This window comes from Corythoichthys intestinalis, chromosome 1 (assembly GCF_030265065.1).
Source record: "Corythoichthys intestinalis isolate RoL2023-P3 chromosome 1, ASM3026506v1, whole genome shotgun sequence".
Taxonomy (NCBI): domain Eukaryota; kingdom Metazoa; phylum Chordata; class Actinopteri; order Syngnathiformes; family Syngnathidae; genus Corythoichthys; species Corythoichthys intestinalis.
In genome coordinates, this window is record NC_080395.1 from 18,212,183 (window position 1) to 18,229,294 (window position 17,112).

Below are 17,112 nucleotides of genomic sequence, written 5' to 3' on the forward strand. Positions count from 1 at the left end.
TCCTCAGCGCACGTCGTCTTTGAAGCGCCCTCACGTTTTAATTACGTCACCCACATGCCGTTGGTTGGTCTCGTTTTAAAGTGCGGAAGTTGCGGTTTACTCTCGTTATTATTTGAAGTCAATCGACCAACTAGAACGTGAGATATTGTCATTTAAGTTTTATAGTTTTATTGTCCTCTCAAAAAAACATTAAAACGCTGCATGGATCATTTGTTTATGTCTATATTTCCATCATTTCTAGTCCTTTTTCAAAACGGAAGCTCCATGAAAAAAACACAAATCAAACGAACCCTTTCGAAGTCACAGTGGAAGCACAAAATGTGTTTTTTTTTTTTTTTTTTATAAATATAACTGCGGTGCGAGGTTCAACCGAACGAGAGGGAGGAGTGTTCTGAAGCAGCGAGGTGGCGAGCGACGGCCAGTTGGATACTGCTGGATCGAGCAGCGACTTTGTGTGACTTTGACAATGAACGGAAAACTAAATTTAGCGCAAGCAATTGTGCTTCTGATGAACTTGAGGAAGAGGATGGTCCAAATTCGTCATCATCGTCTTCTTCGGAAGAGTCCTCGAGTGAAGATAGTGACGGATTTGAACACGTGGGTGACGCCATCGACGAGCAGAGGTAAACCAACTCACTCTTTTTTTTCATGCTGAAAACGTTTCTTTTGAAAGTTTCTTTTGATATTGCAAGACAAAGTTAATTTTGATGCAATATAAGTGTGTGTTTGTGTATATAATAATAAAATGTGCATATCACCAGATCAAAGTCGTACGTGCACTGTGGGTATCCCAGGCAGGAATTTATAATTTGTGGTGTTCTTCTTTCTATATGAAGATTAGGGATGTAGCACATATTCAGCTATGGTATTCTTTCTATTGTCATACATATAGATTTCCATTATTATTTATTGCTGTATATATTTTTATTTTATACTTTATTATTTTCATAAATACTGACTTATTTTCATGTACATTTATAGTGACAATGAAAACAAAGTGAAATGAAAATGGAAGGGTGGAAAGAGGACCGACACCCCATGGAAGAGTGAGCTGTGTGATGTAGCCGTGTCTAATTCCAGGACGAAACTGCTTTTCGGAGTGGCATGACTGAAAAAAATTTAACTTGTTTATTGTAACTATTTTTGAAAATGCTTCCCCCCCCCCAATGTTATATATATATTTTTTTCCCACATCAATCTTCTCAATTTGTGTATATAAATGTGTGTTCAAGAAGCTTGATTGTGTGTACATAGTTTTCATCAGGCGATGGGCCGCAATACCTAAACTCATAAAGAGATGGCCTCTAAACACTTTTTGTGTTAGATGGTATATATTTTTTCACTGTTCTTCACTGTTAGGTCTGCTGTATATAACCTGTTTTGACTGGAGCATGTATAAAGGCAAAAAACGCCTATGGCTATACCTGTTGCTTATGTTGAATTGTCAAATATAAGACTATTTATTCTAAATTTTTTTGGTTGAATGTTCATCCTAACATGTTGAATAAATATTACAAAGTTTCAAAACGGTTCATTACGCATGTTTGGTTGTCAATTGGACATCAATATTAAAAATTTTGACAAAACGATTTTGGAATTTTTGGTCTTTTTGGGCCCAAAATGATGATTTATAATTGATCAGTGAAGGAAACAACAATTTGGACATGAAGTTCAAGGTGTCACAAAAAAAGGGACCAAACCAGGCCATCGTAAACAATTCTTTCTTTGAAATATAAAGGCAACTTCAAAGGCATGCAAAATCAGACAAAATAGGCCCAGACCTTAAAGGGTTAAAGCAGTGGACTTCTCAGAAAGGCTCGTTTGTAGTGAACCTTCCTAGCGAATCTACGTAACTTTTTTTTAATCTAAAATGCTCCTAAATTGGCAAAATCTTGACTTGAATCCATCTATAAATGATGAAATAATTTTAAAACTTTCCCATGTCGAAAGTAGACAGAAGGGAACTAATGCAAAAACGGGAGCAATTTTAACAACTTTTAACAGTTGATTCACAACATTAAATGACTTACAAACATAGCAAAGGTTACTATGTTTTTTTTTTGTTTTGAAAACATGAAAAAAAAGGTAACACCAGTTGCTTTGCCAAGTAACTAATTTCTCTTACATTCAGGTAACTGAGTTACTAACGCAATTAATTTTTGGGAGAAGTAATTGGTAACTGTAATTAATTACTTTTTTAAAGTAAGATTAACAACACTGGTCATAAAGATGAAGTCTGCAGAATGAAAAGTGACGAAAGCAGAGATTAAATTCTGCCAATTTGTTGCCGAACACAATTTGCCTGCAACTATTGCTGATCATTTCTCAGAATTAGCAAATGTTCCCTGACTCAAAGATTGCATCGGTAAGTTAATTTTATGAATTGACCTTTTTAATTCATAATTGGACACACTAACAAACTACCTTCAAGTCAAACTGAATTGCGAGCTGAAGTTCCATGAAGTGCAGCCATCAAGACACGATAGAAATTGCCAAAAGTGCTACGTACAATTATAACAAAAGTCACTGTTAAATTTTAGTAATCATGACGTAGCTGAAGATATTGTTCTTGATTGCACCAGGTTATATGTTACCATATTACCAATAATATCATATCATTTTAAAAATTGAGTTTGATTTTTGTTTCATATTGCACGCTATATACAACCTTGTATGATTAGCCACCAATTTGTAAGGGCATACGTCACTATTTGTAAGATTGCCAACGGCCTCGGGTTGACAGGTATGAGAGCAGGAGTGCTGTCACTATCAAACTTGACACATGACCGCCACTCGTCTCATCTAGTCTTAGTCTTTCCTGTTCATTTTCTTTGCTGTCCTTCTCATTAATGTTCCATTCAGGTTCAAATTGGAAGGGCAGAACCGATGACATGTTTATGTAGTTAAAGAGCGACACTGTGGAAGTTCGGCAGCGTACCCATGTGACGTCACCACTCTGCGACGTCACCAACAATGGCAACCTACCGTATTTTTCTGACTATAAGTCGCACCTGAGTATAAGTCGCACCAGCCCAAAAATGCGCAATGAAGAGGTTAAAAACATATATAAGTCGCACCGGAGTATAAGTCACATTTTGGGGGGAAATTTACTTGATTATATCCAACACATTGAACAGATATTTGATCTTGAAAGGGAATCTAAAATAAAAATACAATAGAAAACAACATGCTGAATAAGTGTACAGTCTGATAATGTTACATGATGCATGAACAACGAAATGCGAACGTGGCCAGTAAGTTAATGTAAAATAGCTATTAGGAGTTATTCAGATAACTATAGCATAAAGAACATTCTAACAAGTTTACCAAGCCATCAGTGTCTCTCCAAAACACCAAAATAACATGTGAAATGATATAATAATGTGTAAATAATTTCACACATAAGTCGCACCCTCAGCCAAACTATGGAAAAAAACTTTGACTTACAGTCCAAAAAATACGGTGCTAGTTAAAACAATTTTACAAATTTAATGAAAACAAAAACATTAAGAGGGGTTTTAATATCAAATTATCATGACTCGTACTAACAGTTATCTTTTAAGAATTACATGTCTTTCTATCCGTGGTACCCTTTAACAGGCCTACTTTTCTATCATTTTTTATATTTTTCTTATATTTTACAGACTAAATTTAACATTTCCCCCTTAAAGGGATCCTCTATTTTTAAGACAAGTAATTCTTAAAAGATAAATGTTAGTATGAGTTATAATAATTTGATATTAAAACTCCTCTTAATGTTTTTGTTTGTCTAAGTGATAGGTCGCCATTCTTGTTACGTCGCAGTGCGTGACGTCACCGGGCCCGTTGCCGAAATTCCAGCGTGTCACTCGTTAGCTTTCCCAACATGTCTTCAGTTCTACCCTTCCTATTTGAACCAGAACTGAAAAGTGAAGAGCAGGACAGCACTGTCGGTCGTTCACAAGACGACCTTCAGGGAAAAATGCATGCAGCAAATACCTGATAAGACAAAAGTTGGGTAAAACTGGTGATGCACTCGCTGTGAGTGAGTCTCAATGGCAACAGAGCGAGAGAGTGCTGTTGGGAACTCCGGTTGGGAGCGATAGAGTATGCTGTTGGGAACTCCGGTTTTATTAGCAGATATTCAAGGTAAGCATATTGCGTTTTCAAACTTATCCAAATATAATTATGTAGATTGTTAGCATCCAGAGCTGTCGTGTGCTTTACATACAGTACAGGCCAAAGAGCACACCTTGTGTAATCCATGTCTTGTACATTGCAACGCGTGGTAGGTAGGATACGTGTATAAAAGTACCAAAAAGGGGAGAAGCTTCCACTTATGCACATTTATTCACAAAAAATAATATTTCCACCTTGACCACTCTTCGCTCGGGAGCTCAGCAGTACGCAAACACGCGTTCCCTGACGAACTCCAACATTGTTGTAAGGTCCACGTCAGAGTCACTGTCATCACTGTAGCGTGCCGTAGTGATTTAATTATTTAGTATGATTTGGGGAAAACTCCCACGAAGAAATAGTCAACAAAAAAGTATAAATAGCAATAGTAATCCAAATCCTTGTTTTTTACTCACTCAAAGATCCAGGAATTAGACCGATCCCAAGGAAATGTTGCAGCCGTGATCAGGCCGTCAATTCCACAAAATAGACTGATCCGAAAAGCTACTGTGGAACCGATGAATCAAAAAAATGGACGGATCCGAAACCAATATTGCACACGCGGTGGGACCGTCGGATCCAGAAAATAGACGGATCCCTTACTTGACTGAGGATCCAGGAAAAATGTTCGGGCGCCAGTTGTAACGCGTGGTGGGTAGGATACGTGCATACCGGGACCAAAAAGGGACATTTATATGCACATTTATTCACTAAAAATAATAATTCCACCTTGACCACTCACTTCACTCCCCTTGTTTCCATTTGACTAGAAATTGCATCCAAAAGCAGCACATCGTGGCATTTTACTTCGCGAGTTTAAGCAGCAATAATTGTTGAACACGCTACACATTTGGAAAGATCCCACTTACGTCATCACTGTGAGCCCGCAAACCATGGCGCCAACTAACGGTCAAAATATGTACTAAATATTATAAAATATTGCCATTGCCATTTTATGTGTTTCTAACAACATATTTTAGTACAAGAGAATAATTGTGGTTTATTAGAGCCTACATGTATTTAAGTTAGAGGATCACTTTAATATGACATTTTTAGTGTTAATTGATGGTAGCTTTGCTTTCAATGCAAAAGCTACCATCTATAATGTTCCATATTATTTTTTCCAATGGCGTTTCTTTGCACGCCGTCCAGCCAAAACTGACCAACAGAGACTGTTTGAACAAAAAAATAAAAAGACCAGATATCTTGCGTCACGCAGGCTTTCTTTCGTTTGACACTCCAAAAATGACCGCTCGCCCAAAACGTGTGTTTTTTGGGAAAAAAAAACAAAAAAAAACACATATTATAAAGTGTTACCTGTATTGGCCTTTTTTTGATTGTTCAAGGTGGTAGTTGTCATTTAACTGTTGAATGTTGTCATTGTGTTTGTCATGAAACAAGTACTGCACGTTCTTGAACCGTGGATTAATTAGCGTCATTTATTTTCGTTTCTATTTTCCAATGTGGCCAGTTTTGGCCAGTTTCTCGAATAAATGGAGAGGGGTTGAATTATTCATAGGATATATATTTGTTGACTGAGTGTGTCATGGATTTTTTTGACGGCGGATTCTTCTTTTACCCCTCTTTATATATACTGTGCAAGGTGGAGGTTACCATTAATAACTTACAAGATGTGTTTTTCTGCTTGTTTGAACAAGACTGCTCGGCAACGGAGAGAGCAAAAAATACAAATCAATAAATCAGCCGCCATAAAATTCCCCCGATTGTTGTTTAGCCTCGGCAAAAAAATTCAGCTTTTCCACGAGTAAGGCCCTGAGTAAAAAATGAATGACGCTCTCATTATATAGAGCTTGCATCGGCTGGGCGTAACTCTGAATTCTTTTCTTCCCTCAAATCTCAGAGGCTTTTCACTTTTTGAGAGCTGCAGGTGCACCGGTAATAATAGAGCTGATTGAGCCTGGAGGCCTACCTTTCAAAGTCCATCACACATGAAATATAGAAGGGAAAAACATGGCTTATTGCGGCCTCGGCACACGCGAGTCAAAAGACCTTGGGATGGAAATACGTTGTGAAGACGGCAAGGAAATGTACGGGGAGAGTAGGTAAAACGGCAATAAAATTCTATTACCAAATCAAAGTGCACTCTTAAGGAAATGTGTCTGGACTGGGCACCCCTCCAAAACAATAATGCCAAGTGCTCAAGAGCCACGATAAATTGAGGCAAAAGCGCCAGTGTGAATTTTTTCTTCTCATTGTTGACCTTAAAAACTCTTCCAAAAATAACCTCGCATACACAAACCACATATTACAGACAACAGCGGACGCTCTTCATTTTCGCTCGTCAAGGTCAAGGTGTTTTTGTCTTCTTTAATCGGGTTTGCTGAGTCGGCACGCTTTAATGCGGTGTCACCCTGATTCACATTCGGCCGGGGGGAGCTGCCAAGGACAATTTAGCGACAAGTACCGTGAAGTCATTGAGAGACTGTTGCCACCCTGGACAAACGGCTCTTGATGCTTCTCAAATGAGCGATCACTCGTGTCCGTGTGTCGTCTTCGTCAAGGGAGGAAGAGGTGGGGAGAGACAGGGAAATGACTCGGAAAACAACCAGTGACGTGGCAAAGTGTAAAAATTTGCTGACTATACCGATGCAGATGTTGTAGTCCTCACTGTCAACATTTTCGGTTTAAGCTACATCGATACGGTACAGTGGTACGTCGAGATACAAACGCTTTAGTAAACGAAAAATTACATTTCACGAAAGGTTTTCGAAGCTTTTTCACTCCATTTTTTGAAGAATTATTCATCATACGAAAGCTAATACGTCCTGTTCCCGCTCGCAGAAATGCAATGTAACTACATTTGACTATGAATGTAAACAAATGAAATATAGCCACCACAATGTGATACACAATGCTCATGTATCTGAAGCAAAAGAAGCTTCAAAATAATATTACTCAAGAAAGAGTAAAGGTCATCCAAAAAAATGTACTCAAGTACAATTAAAAGAGTACTGGATTAGTTGATTTGATTACTGTAACTCCTTACTTGCAGCTTGTCCTAAAAGTTTCCTAAAACGTCTTCAGCTAGTCCAGAACGTAACAGCAAGACTTTTAACAGGAACTAATAGAAGAGAGCACGTCACCCATGTGCTCCAAGCCCTTCACTGGCTTCCAGTCTAGTTTAGACTTAAATTTTAAATCCTACTTCTTACATTTAAGACCATTGATGGTTTGGGGCCACCCTATCTCAACGATGCTCTGGTTCCATACCGCCCCAACAGAACGCTTCGTTCTCAGAATACAGGTCTACTGGTAGTTCCCAGGGTCTCTAAAAGTACAGTAGGAGCTAGAGCCGTCTTTAGCTACCAAGCTCCTGTCTTATGGAATCAGCTTCCAGCGAGTATTAAAGAAGCGGACACAGTCTGTACATTTAAGATTAGACTAAAAATGTTCCTATTTGACAAAGCTTATGGTCAGGCTATTTGAAAACGGACTAGACTCACAGTCCAGTCTAAGGTACACTAGAAGCTATAATGCTGGGGGAAGTACAGCCACTGAGTCCTATCCCGTTTCTCACTCTACCTACCACTGGTCTTTACTTTATTCCTCTTTTCTAATTCTAATATCTAGTTGACTAGTCTCTTCATCACTAGTCACCCGGTGTCCCCTTTCCCCCTCCCCTTTGGGGGAGGGGCTATTTTTCGCCGCAGCCTCCTGACTATCCTGACCCCTGGCTGGCTGGATGGCCTCGTCGCCCCCCCGTCTCATCTGGCTAGATGGACCCTCTCTTGTTTCTTCACTCCATTGCATCTCTACAAACTGGACCTCCTGCTGCTAATACCCACCATCAGTCCTGGTGCATCTATAGCCTGTCCGTTCTGGAAGTGGATCTCTCCTGACTGTGGTTCTCCCCAAGGTTTCTCATTTTTCTCATAGGGTTTTTGGAGTTTTTTCCTTGAGGCCATGGAGGGACTACGGATGGGTGATGCCCAGGACATGAACTTCATCTAATCCACCTACTGTTTCTGACTGTGTATCATATTGACTCTGTAAAACCCTCTGAGACAACCTTATTGTGATATAGGGCAATACAAATAAAATTGAAGTGAATTGAATTGAAAAGAATATTCAAGGATTGAGTTACATTGTGAGCAAATTTATGATGTTTTTTTTTAAACAATGTATTTTCTTATCTATATAAACTGTTATTATTATATTTTGAAGATGACTATAAACTATTACATAACCACATTAAGCCAAAGAAAAAAATAATAATTGAATTTGGCCTAGAGAAAAAAAATACAGAAATGAGGCATCATTTGTCCAAAGAGCATGTAAAACATATCCATTTCATTTATATATGGAAATATCTCCAGTTTTCAGTGGTCAGTCGGTGCCAAATAAAAACTTGGAGAGAAGTTAAAGTCCACCTTTTCGAGTCATGTTGACAGCAGCTCTCTATGTCAAATACTTCATTTTTTATGGTGCTTTAAAGACACCACGCGATTGAACAGGCCAGTATGATCATAGGGTTGGTATAATGTGATTATTGTTGCAACGTCCCATTGGTGAAACTTGTAGCGCCACTGTTCGCGTCTCTGGCAAAAAAAAAAAGTATAATCTAACATGTAAAATCAAGAGGGAAAATGTAATGATGAGTGCAGTAGAAGGTAGCGAAATAAGAGTAGCGATTCTTTTTCATAAATCTACTGAAGTGAATGTAAAAAGTATTGCCGGAGCGACAAAGCATTACAAATAAAGGAAGGCAATCAGAGTTTTAGTATAGCTAGGAACAAATTAGGCGATTTACATGTAAAACATGATTCATTGTATGCAAAAAATCATGATACGAAAGCCACTGCCAACTAATTTTGTATCTTGAGGTATCATTGTATATTGCATTGGGTTTACCCGACTGCCTCTTCAGGGCAAGGTGTTACATTGGGGCAATTTTTTTCCCAGACGGGCATCTTGGCTTGGATTTCTTTCCTTCACAAAAAGCTTCATTTGACAATGTAATTTAATGTTTACTTGTGTTGTCTTTGATTCCAATTTAGAATTTCTTTTGTTTAGGGATGCACCGATCCAACTTTTTTCACTTTGAAACCCATCTCAATCCCTAAATCAGGATATCTGCCGATAACAATGCTATTCCGAGAATAGGGCTGTTTCCTTTAATGTTTTTCTATTCATTTTGGTTGATTTTATATTTGGCTTTAAAAAAACTCCTACCTACTGTACAGGCAAGCAACATATGTATGAATGTATGCAATGTCAGAGAAGGAAATCATAAAAATCCTGTATCCTGCTCACGGAAAAATCCCATCATCTGGATGCAAATTGTGGTATCGCATAACAATACTGGATCGGATCCATCCATAATTTTGATGATGGGAAACATTAACGTTGTGACAAACATGCTGAAAAAAACAAAGAAAACCAAAACTAAAAACAAAAACAAAATAGAAAACAAAAACACCACAAAAACCAAACCGAAACAAAGCAAAATCACTGCACAAACCAAAACAAAAACACAAAAAACAAACCTGAAACCAAACACCATAAAAAACAAACCAAAAATAAAAAAAAAATAAAACACAAAAACCAAACCGAAACAAAACAGAAACACCACAAAAACCAAACTAAAACAAATACCAGAAACAAAATCGAACCGAAACGAAAGCAAAACTAAAATATTTGAGGAACGAGACACACACTTGTCACACCACTATAGTTCTATGGTAAAGCAAGATGTTAGCGAAGCAATAGTCAAATTGTTTTTTTTCCCTGAATACAGTACTAAAAATAACAAAAAAAAAAAAATGTCATTCATTATGTGTTGTTTTCGTCAACGACAACGAAGAAAACATTTCATTAAATTAATTTTTTTCATGACGTAACGATGACGCACTGAAAACTCGTCTTGGATGACTGTAATGTGATGAAAATATTGCCAATTTACGTCTGACGAGACGAGAACGAGATGAAAATGCGCCATGGTACTTGTCATATGGTCAAAATACGTGACATTTGATAATTGTGCGTGTATTTTTTTTTTTTTTTGTGCTCTCAGTACTCAGCCTGCTTCCAAGCCATGTTTTCTGTCATTCACGTGACTTGCGCATGCCCCCACCCTTCCCCGAGGCAGTGCACATGAGCAGTGATCTAACATTATTTAACAACGGCAGCTGCAACTGCGCGAGGATTTATGGTCACATATTAACTATAATCTGACCAAAAGAAGAACGCAATGCACTGTCCCAGTGGGAGACCAAGGTGAAAAGTGTGGTCATGTACTTGGTGGAAAAAATGCTAAGAATCTTAAGCGGCACCTCAAAGTTCGACACGCTGATATTTATGCGAAAGTAAGTTGTTACAAGTCATTTTAAGATATCATAGACGTATCGTTTTATTCAGCAAATAAATAGTCCGTTATCATTTTAATATGTATTTTCCACATTTTTTGTGTAAATGGAGCATTGAGTTTAGGCTAATATTTAAGCTTATTTGCTCTGTTATTATTAATAAGCCTTTGAAAGCAAACAATGTGCAGCCTGCTAGAATCACGTTATGGGGAGAACATATTTGATCACGCTGGCTGCCAAAAACAACACTGCTACAGTGCTGGCCAAAAGTATTGGCACCCCTGCAATTCTGACAGATAATGCTTAATTTATACCAGAAAATGATTGCAATTACAAATGCTCTGGTAGTAAAATTTATTTATTTTGATTACAATGAAAAACACAAAAGATAATGGGGAAAAAAATCATTATCATTATACACAAAACTCCAAAAAAGGCACCCTTCGAAAAATCATTTGATGCTTCTCTAATTTGTGTAATTCACATTACCTGTTACTTACCTGTGGCACATAACAGGTGGTGGCAATAACTAAATCACACGTGCAACCAGTTAAAATGGAATAAAGTTGACTCAACCTCTGTCCTGTGTCCTTGTGTGTACCACATTGAACATGGAGAAAGACCAAAGAACAGTCTGAGGACTAGAGAAGCAAAATTATGAAGAAGCATGGGAAATTTCAAGGCTAAAAGTCCATCTCCAAAACTGGAATGCTCCTGTGTCTACTGTGCGAAGTGTCATCAATAAGTGTAAAGCCCATGGGACTGTGGCTAACCTCCCTAGATGTGGACAGTAAAGAAATATTGACGAGAGATTTCAACGAAAGATTGTACGGATGGTGGATAAAGAACCTCGACTAACATCTAAACAAGTCCAACCTGTCCTGCAGTTCGAGGGTACAACAGTGTCGACCTGTATTATCTGTCGGCATCTGAATGAAAAGGGACTCTATGGTAGGATGCCCAGGAAGACCCTACTTCTGACCCAGAGACATAAAAAAGCCAGGCAGGAGTTTGCCAAAACTTACCTGAGAAAACCAAAAACGTTTTGGAAGAATGTTCTCTGGTCAGCTGAGACAAAAGTAGAGCTTTTTTGGGAAAAGACATCAACATAGAGTTTGCAAGACAAAAAAAAAACGAGGCCTTCAAAGAAAAGAACACGGTCCCCACAGTCAAACATGGCGGAGGTTCCCTGATGTTTTGGGGTTGCTTTGCTACCTCTGTCACTGGCCTGCTTGACCGTGTGCATGGCATTATGAAGTCTGAAGGCTACCAACAAATTTTGCAGCCTAACGTAGGGCCCAGTGTGACAAAGCTGGGTCTCCCTCAGAGGTCATGGGTCTTCCAGCAGGACAATGACCCAAAACACACTTCAGTAAGCACTAGAAAATGGTTTGAGAGAAAGCACTGGAGACTTCTAAAATGGCCAGCAATGAGTCCAGACCTGAATCCCATAGAACACCTGTGGAGAGATCTGAAAATGGCAGTTTGGAGAAGGCACCCTTCAAATATAAGAGACCTGGAGCAGTTGGCCAAAGAAGAATGGTCTAAAATTCCAGCAAAGCATTGTAAGAAACTCACTGATGGATATCGGAAGCGGTTGTTTACTGATAATTTTTCCTAAAGGTTGTGCTACCAAGTATTAGGCTGAGGGTGCCAATCCTTTTTTCCGGCCCATTTTTGGAGTTTTTTGTAAATTGTAGGGCTGTCAAATGATTAAAATTTTTAATCGAGTTAATTACAGCTTAAAAATTTATTAATCGTAATTAATCGCAATTAATCACAATTCAAACTATCTATAAAATATGCCATATTTTTCTGTAAATTATTGTTGGAACGGAAAGATAAGACACAAGATGGATATATACATTCAACATACGGTACATAAGGACTGTATTTGTTTATTATAACAATAAATCAAGATGGGATTAACATTATTAACTTTCTGTTAAAGCGATCCATGGATAGAAAGACTTGTAGTTCTTAAAAGATAAATGTTAGTACAAGTTATAGAAATTTTATATTAAAACCCCTCTTAATGTTTTCGTTTTAATGAAATTGTGTAAAATTTTCAATCAAAAAATAAACTAGTAGCCCGCCATTGTTGATGTCAATAATTACTTACACAATGCTCATGGGTGCTGAAGCCTATAAAATCAGTTGCACCCAAGCGCCAGCAGAGGGGAGCAAAACTCCATAAAACACAATTCACAAGTGGGCATTTCACTGTACTGTCATTTAAATATGTCTGAGCGGGGCATAATTGCGTCAAATATTTTAACGTGATTAATAAAAAAAAAATAATTATGGCCCGTTAACGCGATAATTTTTACAGCCCTAGTGAAATGATTTTTTTTTTTTTCATTCGCTTTTGTGTTTTTTTTTTCATTGCAAGCAAAATACATGAATTTATTATTACCAAAGCATTTGCAATTGCAATCATTTTCTGGGAGAAATTAAGCATTATATGACAGAATTGCAGGGGTGCCAATACTTTTGGCCAGCACTGTATGAACCATGATCATTCAATGCTAGCCATCCCAGTTACAATAAACTGATGTCGATTTTTAAAGGAGTTCATGCTAAACATTTCTCTTAACCGATAACATGCAAACATACACAAACAAGCTGTAATCTGTACCTTAACAGCAACCAGCATCTTGTCCTTGGTGGGACTCAGGTTGTAACACTCAGCCAGAAAGACTTTTCCAAAGGCTCCTTCGCCAAGCTCTCGCTTAAGGATGATGTCTCTGCGCTTAATATGCTGCACCACTAGCATGTCGAGAGAGAGAAAGGAAAAAAACAGTAACCTTTTTACACATGGAAAGAGCATCGCTACATCACACTCAAAATGTACCACACATTGTCGCAAAAATATGTTAGGGATGAAAAGCAACAAGCGTAAAGGCCAGAAATAATGAGAAGCAGCAGAAAAAGTAAACAGAATGCAATCAGGAGCAGCTTTATGCTAATTGCGTGCTACGTTTGAAGTAAAGCGGTTAGTTGATTGGATGGCGAAAGCTAAATGCTAACATAACAAGGACTAAGAAAAAAACAAGTTCATAAGTATATTCTACCATTTTAATTTCGCACATTTCTGCTAATTTAATGCTAAGTGATGAGGAAATAATCATAGTTATTTGGAGCATGAACGCAAAATGATAAAGATGACTATTCAACAACTGAAAGTATTTTGTGCTATTTTAGCACTTCTTGAGTGAGTTTCAGCAGGACGTAGATTAAACTAGACAAAATATACTTGGCTAATAATATATTCATCGGCAGTAATAAAACTTCAAATTCCAGTCGACAGTTTAAACAACATTCATAGCAATGAATTAGTTATTTGACCAAATTAAATGCCCTTTGTTCATTCTTGCACTTTATTTAGCCATCTATTTTCACATTTAGGAACGCCTATAGGCGTGTAACTCATTTAAAAGCTAACACTCCCGACACATGGATCGCATAAACGATGTTGTCAAACTGAGGAAATTCTTTTTAATCCTGCTTTGACTCCCTGACAATTTGAATGTTGAAATAAAGCTGCCGGGGCAGCAAATCTCCTCTTCTCCCTTTTATTGGCGGCATTGGAATGCCACAAGGAGACATTTTATAATTAGGGCCAGAGTGTAAAAATGAGCTCTTTTTGAAAAACGGCTGAGGGGGTTGGAAGGCGAGACAACTGAGTAAAAATATCTTCCACATACGATTATATAACATTTTCTGAATCTGACTCAAATTGGCTTTATAATTTATGGGAAACGTGAGGTTTATTGAAGACTACGATCTCTTTGATGTTTAAAAAATGGATTTGGTTGATTGAACACCATAAATTGTCTTCTATATTTACACAAACGTATGTTTGTTCTTTGAATACTTGCTTACAAAAACAAACGTGATTCATTTAAGGTTACAGTGGATTGCCTTTGATGCTTAAAAAAGACTTATCTTTGATAGTTACAGATTGATGAAACACTATATGTTTTATGTTCATTCAGTTTAAAGAAGACTATATTGACTTTGATGTTTACAAATACACATTCAACACTAATAGGGTCATTAAAGCCTATATTGACTTTAATGTGAACAAAAACATAGTTTAGTGTCATAGAGGACCAAAAATTGACTTAGATGAAGTCACCTGTTACTTAAAGACCTTTTATGTTTTCAAATACGTATGGCGGAAAACACTCAGGTGACTTGAAGCTCCGCTCTGAGACCCCCAATTCGGCCAACTTTCAAAATTGTCCAATATGCATGTGTGATACATGATTGGAAAGCTTAAAATCTCAATTTTCTGGGGGATGAAACATTTTGAACAGGAGGGCTTTTTTATTTTATTTTTTTGAAAAAATGTTTTTTAAACAGCAAAACCCTATCTGGAGGTGCGAGCACGCGAGAACAGAATTACAGACATCGTGACTTTAAAAGTTTAAAAAAGTAATTACCGTAATTTCCTGAATATAACGCACACTTCGCCCCCCCCCAAAATCAACTTGCAAAATCATAGTGCACATTATAAACGGGTACATGGATGGAGACACAAATATATATATTAGGGGTGTCAAACGATTAAAATTTTTAATCGAGTTAATTACAGCTTAAACATTAATTAATCATAATTAATCGCAATTAATCGCAATTCAAACCATCTATAAAATATGCCATATTTTTCTGTGAATTATTGTTGGAATGGAAAGATAAGACAAGATGGATATATACGTACATTCAACATACGGTACATAAGTACTGTATTTCTTTACTATAACAATAAATCAACAAGATGGCATTACCATTATTAACATTCTGTTAAAGCGATCCATGGATAGAAAGACTTAATAGATAAATTAGACATTAACATTAGATAAATGTTAGTACAATTTATAGAAATTTTATATTAAAACCCCTCTTCATGTTTTCGTTTTAATAAAATTTGTAAAATTTTCAATCAAAAAATAAACTAGTAGCCCGCCATTGTTGATGTCAATAATTATTTACACAATGCTCAAGGGTGCTGTAACCTATAAAATCAGTCACACCCAAGCGCCAGCAGAGGGCGGCAAAACTCCGAAAAACACAACAAGTACACCTTTCACTCTGCTGTCATTTTAATCTGTTTGAGCGGGGCATTTGTGCGTGAATTGCATCAAATATTTTAACGGGATTAATTAAAAAAATTAATTACCGCTCGTCAACGCGATAATTTTGACAGCCCTAATATATATATATATATATATATATATTAGGCCTTTCAACAATAACGCGTTAATGACCATGATTAATCTGGAAATATTTAAAAAAAAATAAAATAAATAACGCAATTTACCGCTCAGACTAAGTTTGGCCACAACTGCCTCCCGTAGTCCCACACGCTGATGTTTACATTCTCCGCGTGGCAATGCAGGAGAAATTGCAGCGAGCCACGATGAGTGAGGATGATGACCCAGGACTGCTTCATGGCAAATTCCGTTTTAAAAAGCTGCTTAATGAAAATCTGGATAAAACAAAAGTTGTGTGCACATACTGCTGTGATGAACTGTCCTTCCATCGAAGCACAACCAGCCTAAAGTACCACCTTCGGGCAAAGCATATCTTTACTAGTGTTAGCAATGACGCTAACACCGCAAAAACAAGCCGCAGTCATCAAGCTACACTGGCAGAGTGTGGACTCGGACTTGTCAACAAAAGGACAACAAGTAGATTGACTACTGCTATCGCTAGATGGGTAGGCAGAGATTGTTGACCCATTAACTTAGTCGAAGACAAGGGCCTTGAAAATCTCATCCAGATAGCATCGGGCGACCCAACATACAGAACACCTTCACGGGCAACATTTGCCACAAAAATTCATGAACTTTTTGAAAATAAAAAGGCAACGAAGGTGGAGCAACTCGCCTGAATGACGTTTGTTGCACGGACAGGAGACCACTGGACAAAAAAAAAAAAAAGGTATGACTGGCTAATTTAAGCAGTGTTTCTAAACACCTTTACACACATTTTAGTGTAATGTTTTTCAGTTAAGTGTGTAAAAATTGACAATTATTATTTTTTTTAAATCTCACACAGCTTTCAGGCCATTTAGTGTAAAACTGCAAATGCTGCATTTATTTGTGTGAAATATTTAACAGACAAGTTGTTTACACACTTTTTGAAACACTAGCTTGTATCGAGAGATTTTGAGTGAAAATCTCCTTCCATCAGCAAGGAGAAGATGAGACGTGCCTGGGTCTTTCAGCATGACAATGATCCCAAACACACAGCCAGGGCAACAAAGGAGTGGCTTCGTGAGAAGCATTTCAAGGTCCTGGAGTGGCCTAGCCAGTCTCCAGATCTCAACCCCATAGAAAATCTGTGGAGGGAGTTGAAAGTCCGTGTTGCCCAACGACAGTCTTAAAACATCACTGCTCTAGAGGAGATCTGCATGGAGGAATGGGCCAAAATACCAGCAACAGTGTGTGAAAAGCTTGTGAAGACTTACAGAAAACATTTGGCCTCCAATATTGCCAACAAAGGGTACATAACAAAGTATTGAGATGAACTTTTGGTATTGACGAAATACTTATTTTCCACCATGATTTGCAAATAAATTCTTTAAAAAAATCAAACAATGTGATTTTCTGCGTTTTTTTTT

At 37.6% G+C, this 17,112-nt stretch overlaps 1 protein-coding gene across 5 annotated transcripts in view; it reads right to left on the reverse strand.

Annotated features, from left to right (window-relative positions):
* Positions 1 to 17,112, reverse strand: part of ntrk3b (neurotrophic tyrosine kinase, receptor, type 3b) — a 663,222-nt gene that overhangs the window by 84,714 nt on the left and 561,396 nt on the right. For all 5 annotated transcript variants that reach the window (XM_057850063.1, XM_057850090.1, XM_057850072.1 and 2 more), the window contains one exon: positions 13,120 to 13,250. In XM_057850063.1, the coding sequence (XP_057706046.1) occupies positions 13,120 to 13,250 (131 nt within the window). The remainder of the gene's footprint in view (positions 1 to 13,119; positions 13,251 to 17,112) is intronic.